We start from the raw sequence: 20,615 nt of genomic DNA on the forward strand, positions 1-20,615 counted from the left end.
TTTTTTAAAGGCTCTGTTCTTTATTTTGATGTATTGCATGTTCAGATATTCTTATAAAAAAATACTGGGGGCTATGCAATTTTAGGAAAAGTGATCAAAAAATGCTGTTGGTGGCTGGCAACTTTTTTCAAAAATGCTGAAGGCGAGTTAAGAGTTAATCATGAGCAGACATAATGAAAGCATGTTATCTCTAGCCAAATACTTTATGTTGGATGAACTTAAGTGAATTGAGTAAACAAAAAAAAAAAATTAGACATGTCCAAATAACTTCAATTTCAATTGAGTGGAACCAGTGTGCATGATTAAATCCTGTTCAGTCAAGAAGTTATAAAAAAAAAAGAGTAAATATGGAGTTGCTACAGCTTTTAGTAGAGCATCTTTAGATTAAAAAACCTTGTTCTGACAATATATTTTGTGATTTAATCCACATACTGTGTGTTGAAGTTTCTAATATAAATTATAAATGGATAGCTGGTTTGTATTATTTGCACTTGCTAAGTGTTAATTTTGTAAACAGATTGTTGTTCATGTTGTTTAGAGGTACCCCATTTATTTTATATGGTCTCAGTTGCATATATTGTAGCTGTCATAGGATTTTTTTTTTTTCTTTTTTTTTCTTAAGATCAATGTAGTGGCAGTTTTAATCAACCAGTCAAGCTCAAAGATGTGGTAATCTCAAAGCATGCTGTACTGAAAATATTCAAAAGAAACATTAAGTGCACTGATGCCACTGTGTCTGTAATCGTGCGCATTGTAGCTATTTGACAGGTAGCAGAATTACCCTCTGCCTTGCTGTGTTGTAATGGAGTCTTGCGAATCATTAATTCAGTAATTACCTTCATTCATGATCTGCATGGTGGCATGTAACCTGCTATTACGAAAATAACCCAATAATGCCATGCTCATGACTAATACACATTATTCACAGACTTATCTCCATAATTTTATATCAGAATGGGCTATTTTCAGGCTTTTCTGTTTGTTTATAATCAAAACTTGTTTCAGAAATAACACTGGATGCGAATAAAGATTATATTTAACTATAAAAGAATTTGATTAAATGATTAATTACTCCAAATTACACTGCTGAACAATGTACATCAAAAACCTATTTTGGCGATCATAATGAGCAGTGACTCTATCTGAACTGTATTTTCAGAGAGCTGAACTGTATGAGAATTAGTTTGACCTTTTGGAAACTCCTTGTTAACTATATTCCCAGTAAAACTCTGCACTAACAAAAGGCTTAAGGATGCAGCTGTCAGTCAAGCGGTGGTCACAGCAGAATGTGTTATCAGCTGGCCGCCGCTTGAGCATGCCTTCCTATCCTCGGCACTTACACCTTATGATGTGGACCCAGAAGAGCCGGGCCTGAGGCATAAACAGTGTCACACTTTTTTTTTTTTTTTTATAATACGCTTCCTTTCATGCTGCAGCTCAGATACTAAAAGCTCAGGCACAGAGCTGATTTATTCCTGTAGGATTCTAAATCTCTGTTAGAGGGAGAATGGAAAAGTGCAGGTGCTTTGAGCTTCAAATTTTTTTTCTTTTGGAATTGTTCACCCAAAACTGAAAATCCTGTTAATATTTACTCATTCTCATGTTGTTTTGAAACCTATATGGCTTTCATTCTTACAGTATGGACAAAAAGCGCATTTCAGAAGCATGCCCTGGCTACTATTTTCCTTGAAGGGGACCTATTATGCAAAAATCACTTTTATAAGGCGTCTGAACACAATTGCGTGGCCACAGTGTGTGAAAACAACAAGCCTATGATAAAAATCCACCCACTTTTTTTTTTGTATAATCCCAATAAATCAAAACAGTCTCTTAGAACGAGCCATTCCAGATTTCTCCCTACCTTGATGTCACCGCAGGGAAAAATCCCCGCCCATTTGTGACAGTCTTTGCCCTATTAGCATAGACACAGCCCTGAGTGAGAAGCAGCAGTCCGCCATTACTGCTTTGTCACTGTAGCTGCTGGAGAAATACAATGTCAGCGCCAAAGAGGCATTACAAGTGTTGTGTTGTGGGATGCACCAATGAACATAGGAGTCTCCATAGACTCCCTCTATCTGAGCCGCTGAGGACACTGTGGTTAAATTTCATTTTTAAAGAAAATGTCCTGGGGAAAAAATGGTAAAGTCCCATATATGTTTAGGGATCAATACCAATGCTTCATGCATGAGCGTCAGCTAAAGACAAAGTATCACACGTTTGTTTTCCAAATTGTCTTTCTGAAAGAGCTTCTTGGTACTCTCTAAGGCTAATGTTGCTAAAGCTACAGTTGTCTGTTTTCACTGATGCTGCCTTCATGTGCTACCAGAATGATTGTAAATAGGAATGTGGAAGTTAAAAATTGCATATGAAAGCAATGTGATGTAGACTGCTAGAATTTGTAGAGCTCATAATCACAAGTGGGATTTATAATGTTTGTGATAGCATGCGATGATACCATGAGACCAGCTGACAACCAATTCTGGTTCGAACATATAAGGCTGAACATCACTACTAAAAGTTTCTGACCAGTTTTGCCGGCTCTTGAAGCTCCGCCCTCTTCTGAAGAGGGAGCCAGGAGCACCAGCTCATTTGCATTTAAACAGACAAACACAAAAATGGCCCGGTTTGGCTCATACCATGAAAGTGGCAATTTTAAAAAGCTATATAAAAAATTATCTGTCAGGTATTTTGAGCTAAAACTTCACATAAACATTCTGGGGACATCAGAGACTTATTTTACATCTTGTAAAAAGGGCCATAATAGGTCACCTTTAATGAAAATGAATCTATAGCTTCTGCTAACTGTCGTACGTGTGTTCACGATAGAGTGGCGTTTCAGCGAATGATTGTAGGCTCTGGTGAGATTATACTAGTCTCGCGAGAACCAAGTATTGTTTACAGCAAAGGAAAACCAGTCTCTATTGGCTTAATGTGATGGTCACAGAAGGACCGCACAATTAAATGGACTTAAGTTTATGAATGCATGCACACATACCCACAGAGACTGTTTACTGACACAACTTTATTATGATTATGAGTGGAAATGAAATACCTGTTGTCTTTGTTGTATTGTCTGCCTCATAGTGGTTCTATGGGAAAACAGTGGCGGCAATCTTTGGTGGGGACTCTACTATTGTTAATTGAACATGGGGGTTTCTTGGACAACGCGGCCGAGTTGTTTCTGTTATTTCCTGTTCAGTGCATGGGATAATGATCTCTTTTATTGCATTTTATTGAGTAGAGTGTTTGTTGTCAACGCTTTGATACACTGTTTCTTCTTGATTCTATATGTATGGGAAAAGGTGTAAAATGTTGTATGCAAGTATGTCCCTCCCCATGGGGTAATGGTGCCGCCCACCAATATAAATGTGTGTGTCAATGTTTAATGGAGGTCTGTGTTTATTGCTGCAGTGGAGAGTGTGGTCTGAGGGCTGTTAGCATTTTGTTTTCTTTAATTGTGTTTTTTTGTATTTTGTTGTTGAAGCTAGTTTTGAAAAGATTGTTTTTGTATTATTAAACCCTTTTTCTCCCTAGTTTTGTTTATTCCTTGTTATATTTTGGGTTTGGATTTATATATTTTTGGGCCAGTTTAAATAAATATTCAAGCATACTTTAAACTTTTTGTATTTACTCTGCCTCTGTTTTGTTTGGCCACATAGTTTTGGTGCCCAATTTGGGGTAACCTTTGACACTTGTATCGAAATCCTCGTTTTGTACTTCTAATTTGCGACCAGTGTTTTGTTTTGCTCTCTGCACTTCCATGTTCATCACTTCTCACCGGAGCTTACAGTCTGCCAACGTCTTACGTCATCTGCTGGAATGTGCATACAACAGTAATAGTTTAGAAAGTTCTAAATACAGATATTTTTCTTACACAAATGCATCAATTTACATCAGAAGGTCTTTATTAACCCCCCAGAGCCATATGGAGTACTTTTTATGATGACTGGATGCACTTTACTGGAGTTTAAAATCTCAGCACCCATTCACTGCCATTATAAAGCTTGGAAAAGCCAGGGCATTTTTTTAAACGCTTAAATGCATACCTCGGGATTTAGCGACCCAGGACGTCATTTACTACCCTCTCCCGCTTTAATTTTTTAAAAGTTTGACATCAGCATTCTTAGTATTCCTCAGTCTATTCATTATGAACAATAAAACCAGAAAAAAATAATAAAATATAAAAGGATGTCTGTTTTCTGATTCATTTTTGTAAGAACTGTATAGGGTCGCTAGAGACCCTGAGTGTGTAATAGTGCAAGTATATTGTTCACCTTTATTCCTCGAGGTGGCACTGTTTGATAGACAATAATGATGTGGTGTTTCACTCATAATTATAGCAGGCATAAAACAAAAGAATATCTTCAGCAAAATTTGAATTGGTTTGAATGACTTTACTGCAGAGCAACTACTGTATGCAACAAAATATAAATGTCACTGTCATTTGTTGGTGGATGTGGTGAATTAGCTGCCAGTGATCAAAATAATAATTTTGAAGTCATAAAATGATAGTTTTGTGAATATGGTTGAGAAGCTGAATGTACTGTGGAAGTGCGCTCTGACAATGACAGCGATGGTACAATCACCTACACAAATTAAACCCTTCTGTGTTTCAAAAGGTAACGAAATATGCATGAAAGACCCTGATATGTGATGATGATTGGCGAAACAGTCATGCATTTAAGGGTTAATATAACTCTGATTTTATTCATATGAAAGAAAAAAAGTCATATACACCTAGGATGCTTGAGGGTGCGTAAATCATAAAGGAATTTTTATTTTTTGGTGAACTATCTCTTTAAGAAATGTTTCCTCATCTCCAAATCTGCATATTAGAATGAAATAGAATTTTGAAAACCCCAGTCTTCTTTCACTTTCATTATATGGAACAGAACAACCAGGATGTTCTTCAAAAATTCGCTTTTGGTGTTCCACAGAGGTAAAAGTCATACGGGTTTGGAATGACATGATGAAATAATCGTGTCGTTTCTGTGTGAATGTCGTTTAAAATTTTGCGTCAAATACACTTGGCCCAGGTTTGATTGGCATTTACAACCACCAACTGTCTGCGCCACAAGCCTTTGTCCATATGAGACTTTCTGGTCCTGGGTGGCCTAATGAAGTTCTGGCTGATTTGTCCCGGGGCACAGGGCTCAAGCGGTGCTTTTGGTCACCAGTGGTTGCGCGCCCACCAGCCACAAAAACTAATTTCACGAAACGCTGCCTCCCCATTCAAATTAGCGATGCTATCACAAGACTAATTAAAATGCCAAAAGGAAATTGTTCAGGGAGATTTGCCTTTCATTTATCATATCTTAAATTTGTCCAGTGTAGAAAGAAATTGCTAGCTAGCACAATGTGTGATGAGGATTGTGATGCTCACTGTAATTGCTAAAGACAAAAGTATGTTTATCAGGTGAGTTGCGAGATGTTCAGTCATTTAACACCCCTGAGCTCTGAGGCGCTGGTACAGAATAAAAAAGAGCAGAGCTACAGTATGGGTTGATATTGCTGGCCACACCCCTAAAACTCATTCTAGCCAATGGGATCTGATCCAGCTCCGAGCTGTAATTTATTGGGTTGTATGACAGAGGCAATTTGCTTCCCTCTTATAGCCGTGGACATTAATGAATGTTGTACAGTCATGTGACCGAAACAACGTCATACATTTTCCCATAAAAGCCCATGTGTTTCCTATCACAATGTAATTTGTCTTGCCACATCTGAGGTCTGCAACAGCCATTTATATAGAAAGCTTATTTTGCTAAATGTTTGCCCTTTATTACTGTAAGCTTAATATTTCTTTTTCATCTGAATCTATTAATTCTAAAATAAAAAATAAAATAAAAAATTAATTTATTTAAAATTAAAATAAAATAAAATAAAATGGAAACTAGTAACAATTATGTGGTTAAATGCTTTGTTGTTGTTGTTGTTGTTGTTGTTGTCTGTAAACCCATAACTTGGGAGCCATTGATTAACATACTGTATATTTTTTTAATTAAGTGGAAGATTGGATTGTATGGATGCATTTAATCTGGTTCCATTCCCAGCTGTAAAAGATTTTCATTAAAAAAACAATACTGAAATACGACTCCTCAGTTGCAATGAAAAATGTGACAATGGATGTTTAAGTCTCTCTCTCTCTCTGTGTGTCTGTGTGAGTTTGTGTTTGGTATGATGGAATGCTCCTTGTGTTTTTATTGAAGAAGAGAGCTTCGTTCCCTATGGTATATGCCTGGAGATAATGAGTCTCTAGATATTTATGTACACAGACACACAGTTACCTCCGTGTTTTATCTTCACTACTGCTCACTGACCTTGAAATAACACATACACATTTCCCAAATGGTCTCTTACCATCACTCTCCTCCCCCATTTCGGGGAGTAAGAGCCGCAAATCACCCAATGATGTGTCTTAATGTGACGATTTAAGCGACAGAGATGTATTAGATACAGGTGGTGCTTTATTTTTTTAATTGAATGCTCATTGCATCATTCACGACTTGAGCTGTCATTTAAATCTGATATGTGTAGTTTCTAGGCCTCTAGTGAGCTTAAACTCAAAAATATTTGTTTTCTGAAAACTCCCCCGTCTGCCATTTGCTTGCTGAAACAGATCCAGTCCACAAAGCACAAAAGCAAAAATAAATAATTAAAAAATAAATAAATAAATAAAAAGTGCAATGTTTAAATACTACCATAGAGTCACAGTGTTTAGACATGTTGGTTTGTGGAAATAAATATAATAATTGATTACTTATTGTATTGTATTGATATGTGTGTATATATAAATTAATCTCAATAGCTAAAAAGTTTATTAGTAATACACTGACATTCAAAAGTTTGGGATCAGTAAGATTTTTAATGTTTTTAAAAATAATTCTCTTATGCTCATCAAGGCTGCATTTACTTGATCAAAAATGCAGAAAAAACAGTAATATTGTGAAATACTGTTACAGTTTAAAATAATTGTTTTGTGTTTTAATATATTTAAAATACAATTATTCCATCAGCCTTTGCTCCAGTCTTCAGTGTCACATGATCCTTCAGAAATCATTCTAATATGCTGATTTATCATCAGTGTTGGAAACTGCTGTGCTGCTTAGTTTTTTTTTTTTTTTTGTGTGTTTCTTTTTTTAGGATTCTGTGATGAATAAAAAGTTAAAAAATAGAAATAACTTTTCCAACAATATAAGACTTTAAAATGGTAGTTTATATTGTTACAAAAGATTTTAATCTGTTAATGCTGTTCTTTTTTTTATCTTTTTATTTATTAAAGAATCCTGAAAAAAAGTATTACATGTTTCAACAAAATACTAAGCAGCACTGTTTTCAACATTAATAATAAATCAGCATGTTAGAATGATTTCTGAAGGATTATGTGACACTGAAGACTGGAGCAATGATGCTGAAATTTCAGCTTTGCATCATAGGAATAAATTACATTTAAAAAAAAATATTCACACAGAAAACTGTTATTTTGCATTGAAATAATTGGAATTTCACAATATTACAGTTTCTTTTCTGGATTTTGATCAAATAAATGCAGCCTTGATGAGCATAAGAAACTTCTTTAAAAAATAAATTAAATAAAAACAAAAATCTTATGGATCCCAAGCTTTTGAACAGTGGTGTAGGCCTATATTTAAGTGTAAATTAATAAATTTTCAAATATTTTGAGCATAATTATGCACATACTATTTTTTTTTTTTTTATGGATTAGGCAGTTTACTGTAAAAAGGGAAAGCGTGGTAACTAACAATAACTGAATGATGAATATTTCCCCCCACACATACACATGACAGACACAAATGGCACTCGTGTTTAGAGCGACCCAGTTGTCTCTGCATATTAGGTTAGGAAAGGAGGAAGTATTTTTAACACAGTTGACTTCTCTGGTAAATTCCTCTTTTTAAATAGTCATTTAGAAGGTGAAATCTTTCTTATTGAAGTCTGGCAGTCATCTAGTCAATTTTATTCCATCATTTTTCACAGGAAGCCTATTGGTGTATTTGCATTTTTTCCCTATGGTCATTCATTGCATATGTTAATGCATAATGTACATTTATAATGTCTTTCATTTCACTGTCAGTGAAGGTTTTGAGCTTATAAAAATGAAAAGGCTGTAGGAAAATTGTACCACTTTAGTATCAAAGGAACATTTTCTTTGGTCAGTTCAATTTACATCTACTTCTCTTTAATCTTGTGGTTTCGAAAAACACAAGAGCAGCTTAAATTGATATTATTTTCAGTAGGTTTATGTTGTTCTATTGCTAAGTACATTGTTTTTTTCCATTTAGAATCAGACTGCACACTGATAGCAACATGTAGGCTACTATAAACACGCAGGGGTTATACACTCAAAAGGTGGCAGAAACAGACGTTGCAAGCTGGTTTTCATGGCATTCACTCATTCCACTTTCAAAAGTGGATTATTTTTCTAAATTACATGTTATCTCCCACTGATAAAACTGGGAAAATGACTGTTCACACCCTTTATTCATGATTGTGCAAGTGATTTTTTTCACTGCGAATGAACTGATTGCACTAGTAGTTTAAAATAAACGTTTTCTCCTTGCTGGGTGGCAGAAATTGGTGCCCTGGGGAATACAAAATGGTTGCTTCCTGCATGCTTTTGGCTTCTGCTCTAAACACAAAAGCTGCTTTATCTACTGTATGCTCAAAGTTTTTGATGTGTGCAAAGAAAACAAGAGGTGACATCCAATGCAAAACAAGGAAGGCCATCTAATGTTATGTGATTGTTTGACCCTGCAAGCTAGATCTGCATTATTTTGTCTGGTCAGTGGTTGTGCAAATGGACATGGTAAGTGATCAGGTACAGCTGGGAGATGGTCTCTGCCAAGACTCCAGCAGCTGCTGTCAGCCCTGACATTTCAGAGCCTGCTGTCCATCAATTCTTAATTGTCTTCCTGGCTATAGCAGGGCCTGGTCTGCCGAGCAGCAGTCTCTCACTGTTATATCACCATGAGAGTGACTGGCACCAGACTGTAGTGTGCTCAGAACACCTCCAGAGCATTACGGTGGTTGTTTCACAGGAGTAATGTGTTTTGAAAGGATTGTTTGAATTTTTGGTGTGTGTCAATTGATTAAGTGCCACTGCCTTGAAAGTCAATGAATGGCTGGATATTGCAGTTGCTGGTCTGTTGGTTTCTGTAGTTTGAAATGAACAAATGAGCACAACTATTTTTCAAACATATTGAGTAGACCTCCATTAAAGCACCAAATGGAATTGGCAAGATAATGAATGGTTCCAAACGTGTTTTCCACATACTCCTACCACCGATTCTCTAAGTTACAACAGAATATAGCTGGGATTGCTAAGAGTTTTTAACAGTATTTTAACATAAAAAAATGACACACTTCAGGGTTTGAGAGCATGCTGAACAGCTGGGCATAAAGCTGTACACTGTGTGCAGAATTATTAGGCATGTTGATAATCTGGTCATGTTTTTTTACCAAGCACATTTTACCAATTCCAAACCACAACAGTCTTAATAACTACTATTAATTTTGTATTTAATCATTTGTAAGTGATATATAACTGTCCGTGAAGGCTGGAAGTGAAAAACTCCTTAGATTCAGGTGTGCATAATTATTAGGCATGTTTTCTTTTACAGATAAAATGAGCCAAAAAAGATATTTAACCCAGACTGAAAAGTCCAAATTATTAAATGCCCATGAGAAGAATGCAATACTAATGCATTACAAAAATTTGCAAAGTTAAGGCTTGACCATTGGACAGCGAAATGCTTGTTGAGTCTGCATGGTCAGAAAAAACAGGTGGAGAAGTAAAGATGCATGTTAACTGCAAAAGAATTAGGAAAATTAAGGTGAAGAATTAGGTGTGACACCATCAGGAACCGTTTAGTCTCCAGCGCCACCATTTTCCTCAACTGCAACCTACCTAGAGTCCTCAGAAGTACAATTTGTCAGGTTCTCAGAGACTTTGCTTGGTAAAAAATCCTAAAAAAATGCCCCTGACTTAATAAGAATAACAAGCTGACATGTTGTGAAATACATGAAGACAGTTTTTTTTTTTTTTTTTTTTTTTTTTTTTTTTTTTGTTTTTTTTTATAGGCTATATAGACAGATAAGTTGAGAGTGACTCTTGAAGGACAAGCATCACTTCCTCTTGTACCTCTGATTCATGAATTTATGTTCCGAAATCTGGCAGTAAGTTTTGGGAGTTCATTTTAGTCCATCTCTGCAAGTCAGACTTTTCAGGATAGGAGACTAAACATGAACTAAAGATAAGGTGTAATGTAAGGTATAGTGGGAAGTTTAAAGGCAGTGTTCGAATCTCCAGATGAGCATTCTGTCAGAACGGCATGTTTTTAAGTACCTGCTTTAAATCGGTCCATACTGAGCTGTGCTTAATTTGTTTTCCTTTACCCTACTCTTCAAAGGTGTGGAAACGTTCTGGAGCCTGGTTCTACAAAGCCTTGCCAAAGCATATTCGTCCCATTAAGGATTCAATTCTAGATAACAGAAAGCCAGTATTAGAAAGAGAAGAGCAACTGCCGGTGGCTAGGAGTGCACCAATCACCTACACATGGGCTCAAAGCAAAGGTTAGATGCTAATGCTTCTATTCTATTCTATTCTATTCTATTCTATTCTATTTTATCCTATTCTATTCTATTATATTCTATGTGGAATGCACAGAGTTTTAAAAAATGAACAGCTGAAATTCTCATGTTTGGACCATTAAAAAAATGCTTCTTTTCTATTCTATTCTATTCTATTCTATTCTATTCTATTCTATTCTATTTGGGATGCACAGAGCTTTAAAAATGAACAGCTGAAATTCTCATGTTTGGACCATTAAAAATGCTTCTATTCTATTCTATTCTATTCTATTCTATTCTATTCTATTCTGTTCTGTTCTGTTCTGTTGTATTATATTCTGTTCTATTTGGAAGAATGCATAGAGCTTTAAAAAATGAACAGCTGAAAATTTTGTGTTTAGACGATTTAAAAATGGTTCTGTTCTGTTATTTTCTGTTTGTAATTCTATTCTATTCTATTCTATTCTATTCGGAATGCACAGAGCTTTAAAAAATGATCGGCTGAAATTCTCATGTTTAGACCATTAAAAATACTTCTATTCTATTCTATTCTATTCTGGAATGCACAGAGCTTTAATAAATGAACAGCTGAAATTCTCATGTTTGGACCATTAAAATACTTCTATTCTATTCTATTCTATTCTATTCTATTTTCTATTCTATTCTGTTCTATTCTATTCTGGAATGCACAGAGCATTAAAAATGAACAGCTGAAATTATCATGTTTGGACCATTAAAATACTATTCTATTCTATTCTATTCTATTTTATCCTGGAATGCACAGAGCATTAAAAAATGAACAGCTGAAATTCTCATGTTTGGACCATTAAAAAAATACTTCTATTCTATTCTATTCTATTCTATTCTGGAATGCACAGAGCATTGAAAATGAACAGCTGAAATTATCATGTTTGGACCATTAAATGTATATTATTTCCATGTGTTCATCCTTTTAAAAGCACAAATCTGGGTTGCATTGGGGCACTTTCAATAGAAGTATATGTGGCCAATCTGTAAACGTTAAAATACTGTTTCAATAGTATACAGTGGCCACAAGATGCAGATAGTGTATGTTTACATTATATTAGTGTGAGTAAACATGAGTATTATATTAAACATTTCAAATGAACTTGGCATACTTAATAGAATGAAGTGCAACAAACAATGGAAGTTCAATAATTCTGACTAAAAGATACATTTTGCTTAAATCTTTTGCATTCAGAAGTGGAAGAACTTTAAATCTTTCCTCCATTTACAACAGCAGTACAGAAAGTGTGTTGCAGCTAATTGCAGCAACGCAAACACATCGATTCACTTCAGAAAACCTTTAGAAAAACTCTCATTTTCTCCTCCAACTTCAAAATCATCCTACATCGCTGCAGAAGTATCAACTTAGTGTGTACAAAGTGAACGTGCAAAGAAGGTCAAATGCCCTTTACAAAAAAAGGTAAAACAGCGATGTGGGATGATTTTGAAGTTGGAGGAGAAAATGAGATGGGAGTTTTTCGACATACCCTAACTGGAGTGCACAAAGTACGCATGCACATCGCAAATGTTTTTATTTTATTTATTTATTTTTTTTTTTTAGAAAATAGTCGATCGTTTGGCTGGATAAGACCCATCTTCCTTAGCTGGGATCATTTAGAGCCCTTTGAAGCTGCATTGAAACTGCATTTTGGAGGTTAAAACTTGTGGGCACCATAGGAATCCACTTTATGGGGATAATACCTGAAATGTTTTCCTCAATAAACATAATTTCTTCATGACTGAAGAGAGAAAGACATAAACATCTTGGATGACAAGGGGGTGAATAAATTATCTGTACATTTTTGTTTTAGAAGTAACCTTCTTTAACCCCCTGGAGCCATGTAGAGTACTTTTTATGATAGATGGATGCACTTTATTGGACTTCTGTTGGACTGCTGAATCTCAACAGTTATTCACTGCCATTACAAAACTTGGAAGTGCTAGGATATTTTTTAATTTAACTCTGATTGCACTCATCTGAGAAGAAATTCTTATACACCTAGGATGGCTTGAGGGTCAGTAAATCATGGGGTAATTTTCATTTTTAAAGTGTGACTTATGCACTTTGCTAGCATGTACCCACACTTTGAGATTTTAAGCTAACATTTTATACCTCTGTACTGTGTCTGTAATTAGGCCATTGTAGCAGTTATCTAAATATACTGGTGAGTCTATAGATCTAAAGGTCAGTTAGCTTATTAAAATGCCTCTTAGTCATTTCTGTTCTTGAGTTGGGACATCCCATTCAGTGACGCTATTAATGAGCTCAGCCATCTTAAGGTGACCCCATTTAACCCTCCTCCAAATAAACATTCACTCTTACATTCATTTCAGGCTGAATCACTCCTAGCTTCCAGGCACAGTTCTGCTTAACCTTGCAGAAATGCATTTAAGGGAGGATGAAAAATGAAATATATGTAAAAATAAACTCGCCGTGGCATGAATTAAATGGACCCATCTGCAGTGTGTGATAAGCTTACTTATCAGAAGAATTAGGCAGTAGAAGGGGTCCTACAGCATGTGAACCAACAGCCCTCAAGCGCTTTTGTGTCTCATGGTAAAGACACTCAAAGGACCAATATATCATCATTTTATTACGTATAATAAAACTTGTGGCCCATCAGAGTTTACAGTCACACAGTTTCTCATGCATTTGATTATCTTCAACATGCAAATAAGATGTTCAGGAACGTTCATCAATTCCACATATGGTGGTGCTTTATAGCTTTACAAAGATGTATGGATGGAACGCTTCACATTGGCAGGCGCACATCTGTTCATATGTTCCTGGACTGCAATTCATATGTGGTTGACATGAGAGTTTCTTTTCCTTTTTTGATAAAGCAGCCTTAGAGCACCAAATGTGGTGTGGTGTGGTGCCATCCACGTGTGCTTGAGAGCGAGAGGTGTACGAGATGCATTAGTGTCGTAGAGGTGGACACCTTTTCTGACTGTGTCCATTTAAAGGATGACTGAATAAATGAGGTCTGAAAGGCTTTTGGTGGGACTAACGTAGAGTAATACCTCTATACCAGCTGCTGCTATTATGCATGAGCGTAACGGAGGCTGTTACTGAATGAAGCGTGATAAAAGCACACATGTTGATTCAGGAACGTCACCTTCCTGACCCTTTGATAAAATACACTCTTACAAATAAGGCTTTTTCAGAGGTTTTTGCATTTTAGGTTCAGCAATGAATTGAAACCATATTTGACTGTATATTGGTATATTTGGGGTGTTTGGCTTCCTGAGTTCATGTCTTTTTTTTTTTTTGGTTCGATTTCTTACGTTATAGATTGTTCTTCAGATCAGAGTATTGCTTTAGAGATTCTCCATACTGCCACTGTAATTTTGAGCCAGAATAGACTCGATAGTGATAGGGATAGTGCATCTAAAAACCAAAAATTCAAAGGTTTTTTAGCAACACTTTATTTTAAGGTCCAGTTCTCGCTATTAACCAACCATTAACTATGTCGTTTGCCTCAATAAACTCTTAATTTGCTGTTTTTTAATAGTTAGTAAGGTAGTTGTTAAGTTGAGGTATTGAGTAGGATTAGGGATGCAGAAAAGGGTCATGCAGAATAGCTTTTTAAGTACTAATAAACAGCCAATATGTTAATAATAGACATGCTAAAAAGTAACTACACTGACCAAAATTATAAACACAACACTTTTGTTTTTGTCCCCATTTTTCATGAGCCGAACTCAAAGATCTAAGACTTTTTCTATGTACACAAAAGGCCTATTTCTCTCAAATATTGTTCACAAATTTGTCTAAATCTGTGTTAGTGAGCACGTCTCCTTTGCTGAGATAATCCATCCACCTCACAGGTGTGGCATATCAAGATGCAGATTAGACAGTATGATTGTCGCACAGGTGTGCCTTAGGCTGGCCACAATAAAAGGCTACTCTAAAATGTGCAGTTTCATCACACAGCACAATGCCACAGATGTCGCAAGTTTTGAGGGAGCGTGCAATTGGCATGCTGACTGCAGGAATGTCCACCAGAGCTGTTGCCCGTGAATTGAATGTTCATTTTTCTATTATAAGCCATCTCCAAAGGTGTTTCAGAGAATTTGGCAGTACATCCAACCAGTCTCACAACCGCAGACCATGTGTAACCACACCAGCCCAGGACATCCATATCCAGCATGTTCACCTCCAAGATCGTCTGAGACCAGCCACCCGGACAGCTGCTGCAACATTCGGTTTGCATAACCAAAGAATTTCTGCACAAACTATCAGAAACCATCTCAGGGAAGCTCATCTGCATGCTCGTTGTCCTCATCGGGGTCTTGACCTGACTGCAGTTCGTCATAGTAACCGACTTGAGTGGGCAAATGCTCATGTTTGATGGTGTCTGGCACTTTGGAGAGGTGTTCTCTTCACGGATGAATCCCAGTTTTCACTGTACAGGGCAGATGGCAGACAGCGTGTATGGTGTCGTGTGGGTGAGCGGTTTGCTGATGTCAACGTTGTGGATCGAGTGGCCCATGGTGGCGGTGGTTTTATAGTATGGGCAGGTGTATGTTATGGGCAATGAACACAGGTGCATTTTATTGATGGCATTTTGAATGCACAGAGATACTGTGACGAGATTCTGAGGCTCATTGTTGTGCCATTCATCCACGACCATCACCTCATGTGGCAGCATGATAATGCACGGCCCCATGTTGCAAGGATCTGTACACAATTCCTGGAAGCTGGAAACATCCCAGTTCTTGCATGGCCAGCATACAGAAATAGGCCTTTTGTGTACATAGAAAAAGTCTTAGATCTTTGAGTTTAGCTCATAAAAAATGGGGGCAAAAACAAAAGTGTTGCATTTATAATTTTGGTCAATGTAGTTAGTAGTCAGAATTTTACATTATACTAAAGTGTTACCAATTTATTTTTATTTATTTATTTATTTTTGTGCTTTCATGTTATTTCAGACCTTATTTTCTTACAGGTAGAATTTTGAAGATTGCTTTATGTACTGTTGCCTGCCTCGGCTTATTACACACACAGGGATGCGCAGCAGCACACAAACATGCCATATGTGACCCTGCACCACAAAACCAGTCTTAAGTAGTAGCAGGGATATATTTGTAGTAATAGTCAAAAATACATTGTATGGGTCAGAATTATAGATTTTTCTTTTATATGCCAAAAAGATATTTTGTAAATTTCCTACCGTAAATATATCACAACTTTTTTTTTGATTAGTGATATGCATTGCTAAGAACTTCATTTGGACAACTTTAAAGGTGATTTTCTTAAATTTAATTTATGTTCATTATCAAACATAAAGATCTATGAATCTATAAAAATCATAACAACCTTTTTATTTCTATATGGTGTAATTTAATTATTCTAACTGTCTGAGTTTTATTAAAATTAACCACTGGTCTTCCGTAGTAGCATACATTTAGATCATGATAACCACAGTTAAAACCACAAATATAGCACCTGAATACCATGGTAAAAAAATATGTTCTAGGTATTTATATGAAAAATGGTAATCCAAATGCATTTAGTATAAATGCACAAACAATACACAAAACAATAAATTCCATTACTCCTTTAATGCATTTAATACATGTCTACGTTAATATGATAAATTGGATATGAATGCCCCACATTTCTGCCACAATACAATGCAGTTAAGAGTTACTACAGCAAATCCATGGTAAATGATGGTTATTTATAGATTGAAAAAGCCTGACTGCATCGTTGTGGACAGTGTTTCTCCTGTTTGTCAGCACGGTTTCATCTGGCTTTAAACTAGTTTAAATGACCAAGTCAGACCAACACATCTGCTCTAGTAAACTTGCACTGAGCTGGCGTTTAAACTTTGAGCCAAGCGTATAAACAGTCCATGTGGCGAGCTTCAAATGAGTAGCACTGTTTTGTTCCGCTTTTGTCCCCTAAAAATTATATCGAGCATTTATCGAACTGTTGTCATCGTTTTATCGCCCAGCCCTAGTTCAAAGGAGTTCATACAGCTTTGAAGCATTCTGAGAGTGAGTAAATAATGACAGAACCTTTTAAAAAATTATTCCTTTACCAAAGTTTTTAACAAAGCTTTTCAACCCGAAAAGTCTCCAACAAATGTGATTTGAAAATGGCAGTATAAATGCTTTACCATCACCGTCTTGCATACACACTCGGTTACAAACAACAGATTGTGACTCATAGGCTGTGATTTGTCATGCGGGGTCAATCTGACCCTTTGTAGCTACACTAGACCTTCAGAAGAGAAGGTTAAATCAGTACATAGATGTTAACTATTGATATTAATTATAATAAAACATTCTTAATAGAATAATGGAAGACAAAAACAAAACCTTTATTTGTGAAGCTATTTTGGAATGTTTTATGTTGTTTCATCTTTCTTGTAATAGTATTGACACAGCCTGCACAGAGTAAATGTATCTATTTTTTTCTCCCCATGAACAGGTGCAATAACATTGATGGAATATTATTAAATCTGGTATTGACCTTGTTGGAATGATGAAACAGAGCATGTTTGCAGAGATCAAGAAAATTGTATTTAAAGAAATGCTTCAGGGATAAAAAATCAGGTTTATGTCATCTCTGGCTTATTGTAGATTAGATGACGACAAATTTATTCAGTTTGTAAATGCAAAAGAAACGTATTGGATTGGAATTAAAGAAGGTACTTTAACAAACTGCAAGCTTCACATTTCTGCAGTTAAATCCTCTGCAGATCCGTCAGTTCGCTACAGATGCCGTCAATAGGGCTTAACTTGTATTGAATCTGGAAGATCCTTTAAGGCTGACAGGTCAAAATCATCACGTCTGAACAATTGTAACAGAGCAAGATGTGCTTTAAATATCCTTCTGTTCAGCTGATGGTTAGATTAGGTAAAGTTTCACTCAGTCTGATGTGATTGGACATGCAGGTGAAGCACTTTCCATCCCAGATGCTCGGGGGGGACAGAAAGGAGAATGAAGATTATCTAAACGTACTCGGCTACTTTCAGATTTAAACAGTGATTTTGTAAATTAAACTTTTTCATTTTAAGTTCTGCTTGGTAAAGTTGTTTTACAAGACTCAAAGTCATCCATTTGAATAAAAAGCAATCTTTCAGTAATTATTCTGGAAATAGACGCACCTTACAGATACAGTCTTATCTGCCATAAGCTTTTAGCATCAAACACTGTCAGTGCTACAGAAAATACTGTCGAAAATTTAGATAACACCTCTACATCTTCAGCTGTTTTTCTTCATCAGCATTGATCCTCCTCTTTCTCTGCCTGCCAGAATCATTTCTATATACTTAGGAATTAATTCTGGAGGGTTAATCAGGCTAAATGTATGTAAATTTGTAAAATACAGCTCATTGGAATTTCATGAAAATCCTGCATCTGGCAGCCATAACAGATTTGGGATGATAATGTGCCAGTCGGATGGGCAAAGAGCTCTTATTTAGAAATTACTGATCACAGGGGAGTCTAAGACAGTGATGATTCTCATTTTGTATGAGCAGACTGACTTTGCAACCCATCTTGTATTGAGGGACTTTTCAGCTTTGAGTTCCCCATAATTTTTGTTTCTAATTTATGTTAATTGTATTTGTAATTGTATTAGATCATTTTATTTTATTTTATTTTATTTTATTTTTTAATATTTTTTTTTTTAGTGTCACATATTCTCAATATCAGCTAGTCGGATGGTTTAATGCTTAAGATGCTCAAAATATTACTGTAATCAACCACGTTAGTCAGCCTTTATAAGCCATCCCTGCTTTTTGGTTTATTTATTGGGGAGGAAATGAAAATCTGCAATTAAAAAAAAAACACAACAACCACATTCAACAGTCTGTAAAATCGGGAACCCTCAAACCAACTGGAAGAGATACACTGGAGTTTTGACGTTTATTATAGAACTACATTTGCAACCAACAATGCAAAATGAGCAGCATGTACTGCATTTTCTTAATTCATTAAACCTGCCAGCAGTAACTAAAGTGCAGAGTGCCAGCTTAACAAAAGAAATTACAGAAATGGAAATGCATCAGTAGCATGATTAAAAGCTGGCAATAGTCCAGGTATAGATAGATACACATCTGAATGCTACAAAAGCTTTAGAGAACTGATTGTCCAAAGCAGGGCCGTACGCAGGTTTTATAAATACAGAGGTCCCAAAATGGAGATTGGTGGGATTTGCGGGCATGCTCCCCCAAGAAAATTTTGATTTTCCTGACCTACATGTGTGCATTTTAAGATGTTTTAAGGCTTGTAAATTGATAACAATAGGCTTAAAACCAAGTCAGCAGGCAGTAGTAGCATAAATTGTTTTTCAAGATAACAGATTGTTTAACAGGAGAATCAGATTAAATATTGCAATTAATGATCCACGCTACAAACTGGAAATAGAGAAGATATAGTTTGTTTATTTTTGACAATACTCAGTAACATCCCAAACAGGAATGGTTTTAATTAAGAAATATTACAAGGATGAAATGTATTTTTCAATGTATGAAATGTGCAAAACCCTGAGTGATACAAATGTAAAAAATCTCAGATCATTCTTGGCATGTTGTTTGTTAAAGATTCACATATAATGTACTCACCCCCCTTTTCTCCATATAATGGACTGATATGGTGCCCCGACTTTGAACTTTCAAATGCAGTTTAAATGCGGCTCCAAACGATCCCAAATGCGGTTGTAAATGATCACAGCCGAGGAAGAAGGGTCTTATCTAGCGAAACGATCAGTTATTTTCATTAAAAAAATTACAATTTAAATAATTTTTAATCTCAAACGCTCGTCTTGTCTTGCTCTCCCTGAACTTTGTGTATTCTGGCTCAAGACAGTTAGGGTATGTCGAAAAACTCCAAATGTATTTTCTCCCTCAACCAGCAAAGTGAACATGCAAAGAAGATCAAACACCCTTAACAAAAAAGTTAAAACAGTGATATAGGATGATTTTGAAGTTGAGGCAGAACATGAGATGGGAGTTTTTCGACAAACCCTAACTGTCATGAAACGGAAAAAAACAGCCCAGGCAGAGTAAGACAAGGCGAGCTTTTGACACGGTATATAAATTGTATTATTTTTATGAAAATAACCAATCGTTACGCTAGATAAGACCTTCTTGGCATTGTTTACAACCGCATTTGGGATCGTTTGAAGCTGCATTTAAACTGCATTTTGGAAGTTCAAAATCGAGGCACCATAGAAGTCCACTATATGGAGAAAAATACTGAAATGTTTTCCTCAAAAAACATAATTTCTTTACAACTGAAGAAAGAAAGACATGAACATCTTGGATGACAAGGGGGTGAGTACATTATATGTGAATATTTATTTTGGAAGTGGACTTTGTATTTACAAAAATATGTTTACTCAGTAATAGTGTTATGACAAAATGTATATATAGTGTTTGTGGTGTTGTTAAATTGAGCCTACAGTTTCCACTGCAGTTAACAAAGATCATGAATCTCTGTGGAAATACCATGATTGTAATAATGCTAATCCCTACCTGCACTTCTTCTCTCATCTCCATCACCTTCTTGCTTTATCGCAGTCTCTCTCTCTTTCCCTGTATCTATTTCCTTCCCAAAGCTGAGCTTTGACTAATACAGTCTTTTCATTGCCGTCTGTGTAAGTGAGGAATGTAAATATTGGGTCAGCTGATATTCATGTTTAATCATTTTAGACAAGTGATTTTACTGAAAGCTACCAGGTTAATTATAACTGAGTTTATTAAATTCATTCACAATATGTACACTCATTTTATTAATCCTATATGATGAAAACAGATTCATTATTGTCACTTGCCTCGTCACATTGACAGTTATGAAATAGTACATGAGCCTAATCGCATACATAAATCTAAATAGCGAAATTAGACAATTTATTAGTTTACATCCCTGAACATTTCTGTCAACTGTTTAACATTTCTATTGTAAAACAGCGGTCAAATAGGAAATATTTGGTTTAGCTACTTACATCTTGCACTTTATAACTGTGAGGCATCGAGCT

At 35.8% G+C, this 20,615-nt stretch overlaps 1 protein-coding gene across 2 annotated transcripts in view; it reads left to right on the forward strand.

Moving 5' to 3' along the window:
* The window catches only part of LOC127165100 (rab effector Noc2), a 139,664-nt gene that overhangs the window by 44,270 nt on the left and 74,779 nt on the right, over positions 1-20,615 (forward strand). For both annotated transcript variants that reach the window (XM_051109414.1, XM_051109415.1), the window contains exon 6: positions 10,431-10,593. In XM_051109414.1, the coding sequence (XP_050965371.1) occupies positions 10,431-10,593 (163 nt within the window). The remainder of the gene's footprint in view (positions 1-10,430; positions 10,594-20,615) is intronic.

The sequence above is a fragment of the Labeo rohita genome, chromosome 5, assembly GCF_022985175.1.
Source record: "Labeo rohita strain BAU-BD-2019 chromosome 5, IGBB_LRoh.1.0, whole genome shotgun sequence".
In the NCBI taxonomy this organism is placed as follows: Eukaryota; Metazoa; Chordata; class Actinopteri; order Cypriniformes; family Cyprinidae; genus Labeo; species Labeo rohita.